Source organism: Thermobia domestica, chromosome 11, assembly GCF_964235325.1.
Source record: "Thermobia domestica chromosome 11, izTheDome1.hap1.1, whole genome shotgun sequence".
Classification (NCBI taxonomy): Eukaryota; Metazoa; Arthropoda; class Insecta; order Zygentoma; family Lepismatidae; genus Thermobia; species Thermobia domestica.
The window spans coordinates 197,531,548-197,547,229 of record NC_137464.1 but is presented as its reverse complement, the minus strand read 5'-3'; the positions used below and the strand labels follow the sequence as shown (position 1 = coordinate 197,547,229).

Below are 15,682 nucleotides of genomic sequence, written 5' to 3'. Positions count from 1 at the left end.
GGTTAGGTAGATATTTATCGTTTATGATTATGACTTAAAATAGTAATATTAAAAAATAATAGTATCTTAGTAGCATATTATTATTTTATTATAATAAAATTATAATACTCTACTAAGATAATAAAAATGTAAACATTTTTGTTCATGGAGACTGCGAATGCAGGTACAATGTAAAGCAGCATAAATCGTTGGCCGACGATTGATCGAAATTATATTTTATACTGCACTGTACAGTAGGCTACGAAGACAGATTTACGACACAGAAACACACCAACTGCCATATGAGTTGAATTAAACTCACACTAGTTTTAGGCCCATTGCTTCGTGAATCAAGTATAATTCACAGGTTTCTCTACATTGGAAGCGCAGGTGACTCACGCTAATATGATGTAATATTTATGTAATCTGACAAATGACCTTTTGACCAAAACAATGCAGCTAGTTTGTGAAGCTTTTATTGTTGTAATACGTTCTTCATCTATTTTCCTAGTAAGAAACCGTGGCCCACAAGAAAATATGTACCTTTCGGTCAATGTGTTAAAAGGACAACTCTGTGATTTGGAACACTAAATTTACTAACATAAATAGTACTGCAAAGATAAAAATTATATTTATAAAAGAGAACATCATACTAAATTACAACCAGAAACAATGACTCCAGCAATATGTAAGTAGAGGACAACCAGAAAAGGTTATCACTCTAGCTATCTATTCCAAAAAATAATTCAAAATTTCACTTTTGTTCAAGTGGACTAACTGACGGATGTACTAACATTATTTATATAATACTATAAGTCTCACTTGCGCGATCCTATTAAATTTTGCGATAGAAATTACCAATCAAAAGTAACAACAGTGCTTAATTTTAACCTAATCTAATCTAAACCGCGTTCAATACTAAAGTGATCTCAATCCAAACATACCCCCATGATCGGTTGGGATTTGTTTGTCCACAGAAACCGAAATGCAACAAAGAAAGAATGCATCCACAGAAAATAGATTCAATGTTAGAATTCATAATAAACTGTTAAGTACAGATGTTGTCGTAGATTTTCCGTAAAATGTTATGTCAATCGAAAAACATTGGGAAGCACTGATCTAATTGGATGTTCTTTGATTAACAACTCTAAAATACATAATGTGAAACTAACTAACTAAATAAATAACTTTAATTTATCTAATAAAGATAGTTAATAGACAAGTATATCAATAATTTCTTACCTTCGGCAACGAATTTGTTTTGCTTTGCTCTACTGAAGGGACACCTCCTTTAGCACCTGTGAGCTGAGTCTCTATGGAGAGAAGAATTCTTCCACGGTAACTTATTATGGGATCCCTTGTGCTAGATTTTGTAGCAGGCAAGCCAGTAGTTGTCAATCTTGGGTCGTATAAGTACACAAATGTCGGACCAAATGTAGGTAGAAACTCTGAGAGAAAAAAATATAAGTAAATGTTGTATCTTAGAAAATATCATTTTTATTACATTTCATATACAATAAGAATCATTGCTTTCGTGTTATACTAAGCAAGTAATCTCTCAATTATTTTATTCTCTTCTTTCATGTAGCGTATATCAATCCTCTTCTCTCACTATCTCTTTAACCATCGAAATATTCCAACGCTACACGCACCACTAAAGGGAGCGTGCCAGATATTTGATAATACACGATATTATATGGTATTAATGTCAAAATAATTCAGTATTTTAACCATCATGCACATGAATTATAAAAACAACGAGGAAAAATATTCTCTGGTATATAGATATCTAAAACCGTGCAAATAAAGCATTTGTTCTGATATATTTACTTTCTCGTACGAAAAGTGAAAACCCTTATTGTCAATAGTTGCAGTTAACGCTTACTAAACAATTTTATTACATAAATTCATTTGTAGGTCATGTATTTATTTGGGAGTTCTTTGAATAACATGTAAAAATGCTGAATACATCTTGACTACATTATGAATTGAAACGCAAAAGATAATGGTGTTTGCTTAATGATAGAGTGCTTACTCTACACTACCCTAACATAAGCAAATAGATACTTAAAAATGAGTTTGTGGTCATTGCAACGCAACAGTTCACAGAACGAACCATTGTTTATGCTGGTGTTCAGTGGCTTACGCAACGGGGCTTCCAGATTTTAATCCCGACTTGAACTAGATGTTATGAGAAATAAACATATACCGTGTTAAGATGTGTATGTGTTTATTTTTCATATCTTGTATATTAAGATACGTATATAAAAATCCTGAGAAGCTTGTATCCTCTCCCCATGATGAAATTCTGCGTAAGCTACTGCTGGTGTTAGTATTTGATAGAAGCTCCCTTTAGCAACACGTAAATATTTAACTATATATATGCAGTACACATGCAGTAGCGCACGCAAAAGTTCGTTAAGGACGGAAAAGTTGAAGCTTTCAAGTTCCTATAATTTCAAATGTTTGCTGTATCTTAATATAATAAAAGTTTATTTTTGCATAATATCTTGTTCAAGCGGAGATTCAAACAGTGAAACCCCTCGCGTACATCACTCCATACATGACACAGTTTTCCGTAAGTCATCAATGACATCTTGTAACAGATGGTCACAGAGTCTCCCAATTAACTGTTGTTTGCTTGATCGCTTATGGGGATTTAGTTTTAGGAGATGCCAAACATTTTCGATAGGATTCATGTCCGGGGATTTACAAAGCCACGGCAGAGTTTGAATCTCATTTAGCCTCTTTCAGCACATGTTCAGCTTGATGCTATAACATGTAACTCGTCACTCATGAATTGCATGGTGTCCTGCGACGTTTCTTCTGACTCAAGGAAAGGGTAGCAATGCATATTTCAATACCTCGAAATATTTCGCAGCATGGATGTATACATCACAAAAAGTTGAAGTTACAACGATTATCTTTTCCAATTTCACCACACACCGTGACACACTACAGTGTTTCGCCATAGAACCGTGGTCTGTGGTAATCGCTTTCCGAGAAGTGGCAAAAACGGCTCTCATCGGAGAGGGCAAATGCAATTACTATAGGAAGAAATCGAATTGTTAATTTCATATATGTTATTTCCTACCCTGTGCATTTTCCACTCTACTACATCAATCTGAAAACATTTACGAGACGTAGACTTAATTAACAAATCTCTCTAGGAGAAACAGAAACCATGTTACTCAGCATTATTTCTTACCAAACATAATTAAATCTGAGATTCCCAGTTCAAAGTTTACTGTGAAAATAGTGATTCCAATAAGTGGTGAAGTAGAAATTTCATCAGTGGAAGGCGAAGGTTCAAAAGTCCATGTCATTTCAGGTGTCTGTGTGGATATCTTATTATGATAAACGTTTTATTTTTGTCCAAGCAGGTTTAAAACCCAGGATTCCGTAGTGAATGTCCCTGTTTACGATAGTTAAACTGATGAATAGTATATGATAGAGAAATAAAAATGCACTCACGTTGCTCTCTGACACAAGTACTTTTCCTAATAAGTTATTAGGTGTTTCAAGATTTATAGTATAAACGTTGACTCTACTAGTGCCAGTAAGGCCAGCGTATGAGGTAATTCATTTTAGGTGTTACATTTCCCAACATAAGAAAGATTTTGTGAAACTATTCAACCCGGTATCAGCTTAGACACTAATAAACGAGTATTATTTTACATACCTAAAATTCTCTATATTATAATAGGAAACGTCTATCTCAGAGCATATCCAGAAGAGACGCTTCATCCACTCTTGGCTACACGCCAAACAAGTAATGAGACGTCACAGGCCGTTCCTGTCCACTCATGTCGAAACGTTTCGAGTGTCAAAAGACTCACTTGAGTCTATTCCTCACGAACAGAGCGAATGTGTTTTGCAATACGATATAAATAAATTAAAACTGGCGACAGTCTTCGGACCTCATATTAGGTCCCGTATACGAGAAATTTCAAACGGTGTTGGATATTACAATTACAGCAAACTTCTTAGAATTTGCTAGATTGAGAACTAGCTATAACTCTTCAGTTGCACAGTCAATACATCAATCAAACTTCCAGATATATTCTTTTACTTCTCAAACATAAGAAGCTAGAACATTTTAAGTTAATTCCCAATATTTAACAATTCAATTTTCGAAAAAAAAAATATTTTTTTCTGCCAGATGCTAAAAATGTTTATAACTGAGACTGCTTAACCAACAGGCCATATTTTGTGTACTGGAAACCTCAGATCTGTCACGTCAATGAAATTTCTTTCAAAAAAATAGATATGTGAAATCATGGAAATCTGTTTTGTTTTGTTTTGATTTGATTTGATTTTAAAGACATTTTGAGCACAGAGGCTATATGAGACGTAGACCTGCACGTTAACGTGGTGCAATGGTTGCTCTTAAGGGTAAAAAAATAAACTTTCACTGTTTTAAAATAAGGGAAGAAATTAATGTTGGAGGCGACAAAACTTTTTTACCGATGAAACTTTTCTAAAGAACAATGCGACTTGAATCCAAGGGCGCCGATTCCAAGGGGGCCCGGGCCCCCGTATTGTAATTATGAATATACAATATTTGGCATAATTTGTCTTAAAATTCTTATATATGCCTTCTGCATCTGAATTTTACAGAGAAATCAGCGCCCTTGCCTGAATCACACGAACTTCATAGAAGAAAAGTTGATTTAAATTTGATTTATGACTATGTTGAATATGATTTACTGGTGAAGTTTGGTGGATTGGTGAATAGGTGGAACCCCAGAAATTGTGAATTAAATTGAATTTGTTGTTCCAATGATCCCACGCATAAGGTTGCCAGATTTTAAGTTTTTTTTACTAGGTTTTACGTTTTTCTGACACGTTTTAGATTATATGTTTCTATTTTCTGTATAAGACGATTTCATCCTTTTTTTTAAGTAAATAATATAAATTATAATCAAAGACACTTTTGAAATGCTTTTACACTTTAAAAAAAAATCAGATTATTCCCTGAATTTCCAAAATAATCAACCAGAGTAACAGATTTTTAACATAGCTTTAACAATCCAATCCAATGATGTAACTTATTATTCAGAAAGAAAATGCAACATTGACGTTTTTATCTATCCAATCGGCAACCCAACTTTATGACTAACAATAATTTGTTTTACCACCTTAGTCTTTGTGTGTAAATACTGTCGCGGTGGCTCAGTGGTAGAGCGTTCACCTCCGGTGCTTGGGGTCCCTGGTTCAATCCCAGCTCGTGCCGTGTGGATTTTGTGGTGGACAAACACCGTGCTCGTGGGTTTTCTCGGGGTTCTCCCGTTTCCTCCCACTTTCTTCATTCCACCTTTTCACTCATCTCTCATCACCACCGTCTCCTTTAGCCTAACCGGCATGACCGTGGGACGTAAAACTTAAAGATTTCATTTCATTTTCCATTACTCGCTCGCTATCTCTCACTGATTTTGTCCTATGGAGATTAATATATAAACTGGAAGTGCAAACTGATATCAATAGACGAATAAAATCAAAAGATGAAACATATTCTTTCGGTACTGAATTCATATCAAATACTGCTTGCTGCTATCTATTTTCAACTTATACGATCAGTGTCGTAACAGGAAATCGCAAATTTCCACCATTGCCGGCTTGAACAGATGAAAGATGAGACAGAACTAATTCTTTGAACGCAGAATATGTGTTCAAGAAAACAGCTTTACGATGTCTCCTACAGTTTTTGTTCTATGAAAATAAGCACTACTAATAAATTTTCAACCACTTCCAGTTTTTGTAAATTATTGTGGCTGGTGGTGGTAAGTTCTCTTGAAACGCTGAATCGATTATAAGAAACGATTTTTGTTATCTATTACGGTTTAGCTTTATAGCGACAAACGTTGGAACCGGAAAGGGTTGATTTCTGGTACTTCCAGAGTGTTGTGGATAGTATGATATGTGATCTTGAGAAGCTGAAAACAGAAAACCACTTTTCACTATGTTTTCATTTTCGCGGAACGTCGAAAAACATTGAAACTGGAAATGGATAATTTCAACCAGTTACGGTTTGAATCGAGTTAATGGAGAAGATGGCACCTATTCTTAGGATGAATGAATTGTAAAGAACAGCTTCTCAGTATCTTTTACCCTTTTCGTTCTATGGCGGTAAACATTGAAACCGGAAATGGTCGATTTCTATCACTTTCGGTTTGAATAGAGGTTTAGCGAAGGAGGTCGAACCAATTTTTGAGACGCTTAATGGTTGCTAAAAACCCGCTTCTTGATATCTCTTACCGTTTTTGATCTGACACCTGTCTACAGACAGACAGGCGAACGAATATAGGCTGTCTATAAACTTACGACACATATGCATATCATAGGTTGGTAGTCTAATAATAAGAATAATAAAATAATAATAAAGCTAATCATATAATGATTAATAATCGCCTAGATATATAGCAAATACTTTATTCAACTTATATTTACCTACACCTTCAACGTCACTGTATATCGAGGAAACATTTATGAGATGAGTTCCAATAAGTGTATCTTTTCCAGTTGTGCTGTGAAATAGATCAATTTTAAATCTTTGATACATGGGTGGATACACAGTTGTAAAAGTTATCTTTTCATCCCATACTGGTGAACAAGTTCTTTTCACTGTAGTAGTTTTTGCCTGAATACAAAAAGGAATTATGGAGTTAGAAAAATTGAGCAAATATTTTTAATTTTAATTGACACCATTCCGAGAAATCTTCTCATACTATGAACTAATAACCTTTGGACATACAATTGATTGACAGTATTTTTTCTAAATACTCGATTTTTTTAAAAAAAAAACTTTTATCCTACTCATTTCCTTTAAGTGTAATGTATGAACCTGGAGTTTATAAGGATTTTAATAATGCCGACTGCAGGAACAGGTCACAAATGCTACATGATGTGTACGCCACTGAAAAGAGGTCATAGAAGCCAACTGTCACTGCATCCATATTTTTGATAGAACTAGACATATAAATCATATTCACTTTCGGTCATAGCTAGCAATTAGTGTATTGCATGACCTGTAGCGTTTGTGTCTAGTGTTTCAGCTTTTATAACCAATTTAGTGATGTGACGTGTATATCATGTTTTGTCTCTTATCCAGACCCTCCTCTTTAATTTTAGGAACTCTCAGCTTATTTGATGGCTCTAATAAATTATTCGTGGTGTTTCTTTGCTTTATTTTATTGCTACTCATCATAAACATGAAGTTAGAGAGCCTATCTCTGGTACAGAAAATTTACAGTTTATATAAACTATACAGTGTACAGTAAAATAGAAAATTAAAATCCGCTTGTGATAATTCATAATGCATTGATGCAAATTGTCTTTCCTTTACATTCATGTAATCTGTGACGTGCGTTTGTGGCGCTACACTTATAAGGAAAATAATTTCATATGAAAAACTTGTGGATTTTTGTCTTTTTTTTTTCCTATTTTGTTCCAGGAAACCTCTGGTAACGTCATGCCAATCGCACGAGGCAAGACCATCGGTACCGTGCTACATACGTTGTCAGCCCTATGTTTAACTTACGCCTAATTCCACAGGCTGCCGAGATCAACAATAGCTATTAGTACAGTGATATAAATGTTTCAAATACGTATAGATTTGTGTACAGGTATTATTAGAGGGCGCCTCCACAGAATCGTATGCAAATGTGAATTTCCCAGTATGTATAAATGAATTGAGAAGTCCAAGGAATCATGCGAATGATTCCAACATGTAATTGTTCATCCGAACTCATGCGAATAATGTTCACTCAAAACGATATTGTTTCCAGCACAGGAAATTCCTATAGGGTCAGTGGTTAGGAAAAATACGAGTAAATCAATTGCAAATATAAATTTTAGAAAATACGAGAATAATAGAAACAATTTCGTATTTTATCATGTCTATTTGATCAAAATATTTGAGTTTGAGTTCAACAGTGCACATACTAATGACGACAAGTCTCTGCTTAGTTAAGATCGGTAGTATGTAGAAAACAATGGTTGCACACGCAGCAGGCAGTCTTCCTGCTTCTGATAAGGAAAGGTTACCAGGTACTACCTGCCGATTTTAATAAAACTTATACAGTAGACACAAGATACAAAATAGAGACTCGTATTTTGTTACATCGGCAACCGTGGGATTTTTTAAAGGAGCAAAAACCTCTTACATCCTTAATAAAATCGTACAACATAAAACTTTTTTCACTAGCATGTGGTAGATATAAAATCCTGACTGGGTCGTCACTTTGTAGCTTCCTTAATAGGAAAATACTTGTAAACTAGGTTACTTAGAAATGCAAGGGATATTTGGAAAGAATAGTGTGAATAAATAAATAAAATAAAAAGTACAAGAGTAAATATTCCAACAAAAAGAATGTATATAAAATAAAGAAATGAAATAAAACTTGTATATACTGAATAACTACATGAAGTTATTCAAAATAGATGTAAAATGATGTAAAATGATGTTCGTTTTACTATAGACTATGAATTTCTCAAATATACTGTTAATTCTTTTCTACATAGTCCGCTGGACTAAAACAGATGTGCATCTAACAATCAACAACATATTTGTGAATTTCATAATGTCCCCGGAAAACAGAAATCAGTTCATGCTCTTGAAGTTTCTCAGGACCTCTTCGAACTCAGACTTCACAATCACAGACTAAGGTTTGTTATCTGCAACCCTCTGTGAAAAAGTTTGCAAACACCAAACCACCAACACAAGATACTGAACTGTCAGCTGAAGCGGACCACTGACCACTGAGAAATGGAAAATATCCTAATTAGCATTTTTAAAGAAAGAAAGGAAAAACAAACTAAAACGAAATATTTGAAATGTTTGGACAAAATTGCACAACTAAAATAAAATGAAACAGAACATAAAACCGCACCTGGATTTCAAAATTTTGAAAGAACTCCTTTTATATCTACTCACAGTGGCACTAAATTCTAACTCAAAGCACTCGGTTATACGAGAATATTAATACTGAATTTTATGTAAGTTATTTTGCTATACCACCTTCTACTATATTTTGACATATACATTAAACAGTCTAAAATGTTGTTTAAGGACATGAAATATTATAAATATACTGTACATAAAATGTTATACTTTATTAAGTTATGACAAAAGAAAATAATTTTTAAAAATATTTCCTCTGGATTAATCGTAAATCCGCTTGATTAGTTAATATATACTTTTAATATTTAACAACTTGTGTCTCGAAGATGACCTAAGATTGTTCTTAGAACAAGAGGAATCCATTTCCGTTACTGCAGCTTCTGCGTATGTCACCTTAAATCGCGTATAGAAAAGTAATAAAAATAATAATTTAGCGCCATTTACACAATTGGAACGTGTCCATTTTTATACAAAGAAATTACTGTAAATTTTCCGGTGAAAATGTGGCATCCCGGATTACCAGATATTTTACCGGAAAATTTTCGGTATTTTTAGAGTATTCTGGATTATATATCATGTTCGAACTGTTTAATTATTCTTTCTTTTATTATTTGTTGATCGTTTGTTATTTTAACCCTAAGTAACAGAACTCTTTTATCTCCTCTACCAAGTGACCTATTTTCATCTTCATTTTCCATGTAGATTTTTCTGTTATACAGCCCCTAACTTTCTTTTGCTTTGTTAATCATGTTGAAATTGCTGCTAAGGACCAGTTGCATTCTATTGAGATCCTGCTTCTCTTTTTTCTTACTTTTTGTCAACAGAGCGTCGCATCATCCTTAAATGTAAGCGTATATTGCTTGTCCATACATAGTTACTTCGAAGTTGAGTATCCTTGATTTCACTGATATTTAATAAAAATGTCATGTAAATAATATGTTATCATTGCCATTGTCTAATTTTATAATCGTGTTTGCTAATATATTCCGTGCACTTAACAAGATTTAAATTACGTGCTAAAGAACAACTACTGGACAACTGGATCCACTTTTTGGTAAAGCAGTATGTACTGTGAGAAGTAAATAATATTGAAAATTCATAGGGCGCTATTCAGAGAAATTCGTTAATGAAGGGTTAGTTACGGACTAGTTAGTAGCATACTAGCTCTTTACTAAGGAAGGTGTACTTTTTGGTATTCAGAGTCTACTTTGAATACAACTAAAAAATTGATTTGGGTATGATTAACTAATATAACCTCAATGCATTGGGTAAGAAAATAAATGTGGCAACTACGGAAAAGATATGCGCATGCGTAGTCTGTAAACATGAAAATACATGAAATCCGAAATGTGTCGCACAAGCTAAACCGTGGCTAAAAGGGTACCCTCTGCTCTAGATTAATTAGTCATATGTGATTAACTTCGTTAACTGCCATGTTCTAATCAGAGACTCTGAATACACTTTTGATAACCATCCGTTAGTCAAACCCGTAGTAGGTCATTAATCAGACGTCAAAACGTCTCTGCATAAGGCCCATAATTACCTACTTATAATTAGCATTATTTTGTACATTTTGTAATGTAATAATTGTAGGAAAACATAAACTCACTGAACCAAATTCAACTATGCTGTAATTAGTAGCATATTTGCTACATTAGTTGCAGCACTTACCGAAAGATTTCCGAAAGTCACTGTAACGTACGGATCAGTGTATTCGACGTTGCTACTTAAAGCCCAACTGAACAAATTACTGCCATAATCTGGTAGACCATCTGCCAGAAAAATGCGTACTATATATCGCGCTTGCTGTGCATCTTCCCTCTGTTGCACCTCGATCAAACTAAAAGGAAAAGAAAATAATGTTGGTTACAACACATTTTGAATAGACATTTAACATATATGATCATCAGAGGCAGATTCCATGGAAACGAGTTATCTCAGTGGGGAGCCTAGAAAATGAAAAGAAATATTTCAGTTGAACATCTCACGATTACGCTGTTTAGGCTAAGGGAAACGATGATTAAGGCAAGTGAATGATGATGGAAGAATTGGTGTAATGAGAAAGCGGGAGTATGGCGTATGTACTATATTAATGAACCACAAATTAGCTCTACATTCTTAAGGAAGGTCTCCATTTTAAGTTTTAACCCTGCTGAAGTCGCGCTCTTTGATTTTTCAGAAGTAGTCACTGTGGACTGACACTCCGCGTGCAAATAAGTACCATATGTTCTAAAACATAAAAATAAATTGCATTGTAAAAATCAATATTTCCAAAAATAGTGCACGTTTCGAATTGCAACTCTATTCTGATAAGCAGAAGATGGTTATTGTAAGATATGAAAAACGGGAATTGGGAAGAGTGATTTGCGGGGTAGTAAATTATATTCATTGTTCGCTGCGAAGTAAGAGTCCGCGGGCGACTACTGGGGGGTTAAGCAAGGTTTCCATTAGTCTCCACACGCACTACAGATAATAAATAAACTACTTATATTTGGGTAGGAGTAAGCAGAATTCAACTACTTCACAGATTTGAATAACGGGTGGCAGGAATGTAAAACAATTAGATAGTAATGAGTAGATACCAGATGTTACTCAAAATGTGTATTTCTTAATGTTAGTGATATCATAAAGATGAACCAACTGACATCTATTAAGAGGATCTTGGCTTCAAGTTCACCAAAATTTATTTTGCCTGTTTCCTTCTATATTACTTAAGTACTAAATATTGTCCATTCTTGTATTTTCTTAAAATCGAGAACTTGATTAGGAAAACTACGTAGACCTCTTCCTAGTGGCTACAGCTACGAGTGCAAAACGTATTGCTATATAATTTTGTTCACGGGAAATTTCCCGTGTTCCACCGGATTGCCGCAAAATTTAGCATTAGCGAGGCATGTATGTGGTATCATTCAAAACTATGTTTTATTTTGAACACAATATGCCTCATTCTGTAACGGTCATCTCAAAATTTGTAGATCACAATGCAATGCAAGTAATGCAATAAATGAAACTGTTACAAACTAAAACGCAATATTTGCGTTGCGCTGTGTTGCGTACCGTTGACATAAATCACTACGGAATAAGGCTCAATGATGTACAAGCTATGATTCTAATGCTGTTTATAGACGATCCAAGAAAGCTTGAACAAGACCATTCAATATCTCAAATTTACACGTTCAAAAAAGTATTGTTCAAGACACTTGAACAAGAGTCTCGAACGGACTTGAAATAACTTTTACACGATCAAAGAGATATTGAATAATGTTTTATATACTTGTTGGTAGATGGCAATCCAAAACAAGTGACTGTAAAAACCAAACGAATAAATGATAAAATGTTTTCAGCTACTGGACTTCCGCCCATATCTGCATCAGACTTTCTTCACAAACCTATCCCATATTTGGTACTCGTTAAGAATAGCCCATCAAACGAATAGTAGTTTTCCTGTCAAAATGTATGAGTGCGTATGAAGGAGGATAGTCTTAGATAATAATTTCCACTGTCGGAACATGCCTGTATAATGTAGGAAACCAGTATTTTATGTTTAGAAGTTTACTGTCACAAGTATCAAATCATTACAGGGGCTTTAGTTGAGTTAAAATGAGTGAATACGATGTCAAGAGTTTGTTGCACTATTCTTATTGATGCATAATTCTTACTCTTATGTTTCTTGCACTATAACCTACGTCGATGACGCACCTGCTCCCTACGGACGTACTCTCACGTGGACACCCTTCTATGCTCCTGCCCTAACACTGTTAAATTGCATTCTCGATTTTAGTCTTTTTTTGCACTTTCTTATATGTGGCACGTGTCAGGATGCACATTTGTACCTTACCGGAAAGCACTCGTAAAATTAATCTGCACGCATGAAAGCAACTTCTACCTTTAAAAATAACTCTTGAAATACTACGTGTGGATTTCGTGATAAAATAGTTACATTGCAGTAGGATAAAATGTAATCATTTCCAGGGTACTTCAATTTGCAAGCATATCAATCTGTACGCAATTATTTGATATTGTCCGAGATTAATAACAGTACAAAACTTCTTATTAAATCAAGAAAATTCAGTAATATATTTTTTTTTATTTGATGAACTCTTCTTTCTTAATCTACGCCCGGTATTCTTGTATATTAATACTCCGGTATTCTCAAATTAGTACTTATACTTCTCATTGCCTGAAAATTTAACAATAGTTATGGGCATGCAAGCACTGTAACTATAAATCGTGTATATTATCAACAAAAAATACTAACAATATCTTCCAGCGCAGATATTAGCTTTTGTTATTATTTATATGCACACTTGGAACATCAGATAATTATGGAAAAGAGTATGAAAATATATTTATTCAAAAACTGCCACTTGTCTCACAACGCCATCATACTTGTTTTGTATTTTCCTGCACTCAACTCGAGCGCTGATTGGCTATTGAATGCTCTTGAATTGGATTGTTTAGAACAGGACCGAAACGAAATTTCTTGAACGAAACTATTGAATTCAAGACAAAAATGACATCAGTGCTGACGTCTTTTTCATCAAGTAGTCTTGAATAGTCTTGAACAAGAGTCTTGTTCAAGCTTTCTTGGATCGTCTACAAGCAGTAAAAGGTAATTAGGTTTATGAAAGCGTGTTACTCGAGGTTTAAGAAGGTTTAATATTATGAAAAGTGTTGGGTGATGGAAGATTCTGTCTTCATTTTTAGAATCGGATCATTAAAATACATCTATCATTCTATATTTATTAACTCTATTAATTAACTCTATGGCCTATGGAGCCCGAAGGTTCAATGCCGTATTCAACAAAACTCTCCATTTATTTCTGTCCTTCCCAACTGGATTCAGTTTCTAATTTTGTAATCCTATTTTTGATAGATTCATTTTATATTGTCTTCCCATCTTCCTAATGGCCTTTTTTCGATTGAATTTTTGGCTATAACTTTGAAAACATTCGTGCCATTCCATTTCGTGGCACTTTTTCCATTCTGGCTTTATGTCACCTGCCCACCTGAGCCTCCTAGACTTAATTATCCTAACAATGTTAGGTAAACAGTGTAATTTATACTTTTTAGAACTGCAATATCCAAAGTGTTATAGAACTTTGGATTGCTGTATGACGTGACATGCTACAAATAATGTGTTTATTGTAAATAGCTACACGGAAAGAATTTCATGCTTCTGTTTCTTAAAAGATGCTTACTACGAACGGCGACCAAGCATGTTTCTATGTCAATGAACTCATTTCAAATTTTTATTATTTCGAGTCAAATTTTAGTGTCTACTTTACTGTTTTTATTTTCCACTGTAGTTCCTATTTTGCGTATAAACATCCGCGGTCGTATTCAGAGTCGTTCTGACGCGTGACTAGCGCCATACTAAAGAGTTCGACTAACATATGTTTCATGCAATAGTCAGACTCTTAGTATGACGCTAATAACCCGTGAAAATGACTCTGAATACGGCCCCGGTCTCTAGGAATAAATATGACATGTCGACAATTTCGGGGGGAGGGGTAAACTTATAAAATATCCTCATTCTTTGCTACGAATTCAATCAACAAACTATTTCCCTTTACCTAATTTGTTATAGTGATTCCTTTCGAATCGTAAAGCAGATATTTTTGAAGGAGAAAACTTCAGAGATTCAAATTATGAATAAGGAGTAAACACAGAATGATGACTATACTTGATTATTTCTTTACTGCTGGGGGCCGCGGTGGCTCAGTGGTAGAGCTTTCACCTCTGGTTCATGGGGTCCCGGGTTCAAACCCTGCTCCCGCCAAGTGAACTTTGTGGTGGACAAACACCGTGTGCGTGGGTTTTCTCGGGGTTCTCCCGTTTCCTCTCACTTTCTTCATTCCACCATTTCATTCATTTCTCATAATCACCGTCTCCTTTAGCCTCACCGGCATAACCGTGGGACGTAAAACTCAAAGATTTCATTTCATTTTTTTTTTCTTTACTGCTACAGTAAATTTCTTAATAAAATTTCTTAACTTCAGAGTTTCTTAGATTTTAAGTGTTACACGTTGAGATATTGTTTTTTGATAACAAAGGATTAACCAGTGCTGGCGTCAAATCACTTAAATTTCTAAAAATTCATGTGTTAGGTTGGTCTGAATGAAATGTCCGTTTAAAGCACATCATTTCAGTGCGTCCAAATGCTAAAAAAGGTTAAAATTGCAATATGTGGTTAATCAAAATAGTCACCATCTGCAACCATACACTTTTGCCATCACTCAGACAACAATTGAAATAAGTTTGGAGTATCCGATGCCAAGAAATCCTCAAGCGTACGTTGTAACTACCAATCATCAGGAAAGATAGTGATCGAGATGGTAATCCATGGGAGAGATATGGAGGAATACTGTGGATGAGGAAGGATTTTGTACTGCAACTCATAGAGAGCTCCTATATGTTCCAAAATATTGTCAAAATAGTCTGGGAAATAGTACTTTATTCTTGCTTTCCTTTTGTCTTATTTTTAGCATCTTTTCCTCATTTTTTTCTTATCAAAACTTCCCCTAAAAAGTATAACTCTGTTAAGTAGTAACCAAGGATCTTATAAAATAGAGGATCTGACCTTACAACAAAATCTTGAAGCCATACGTCACAGTTTTACCACCCCTACTCTGCCCACTCCGCCCAATAGGATTCCAATGTTTTGAGCCAACAATCATGGCGGAAACGAAAGTAGCCAATCAGACAATGGTGGAAACGAGAGTAGCAAATCAGACGTGACTATGCTCAGTTGTTTTTTGGCTTCATCGATTTAATAGGATGAAGATACGTATGGGCAGA

At 34.6% G+C, this 15,682-nt stretch overlaps 1 protein-coding gene across 1 annotated transcript in view; it reads right to left on the bottom strand.

Moving 5' to 3' along the window:
* LOC145663722 (otoferlin-like) overlaps nt 1–15,682 on the bottom strand; it is a 189,817-nt gene that overhangs the window by 70,491 nt on the left and 103,644 nt on the right. The window contains exons 6-8 of the mRNA XM_081729805.1: nt 10,553–10,721; nt 6,430–6,619; nt 1,222–1,427 (exon numbers count right to left, since the gene is read on the bottom strand). Of these exons, the coding sequence (XP_081585931.1) occupies nt 1,222–1,427; nt 6,430–6,619; nt 10,553–10,721 (565 nt within the window). The remainder of the gene's footprint in view (nt 1–1,221; nt 1,428–6,429; nt 6,620–10,552; nt 10,722–15,682) is intronic.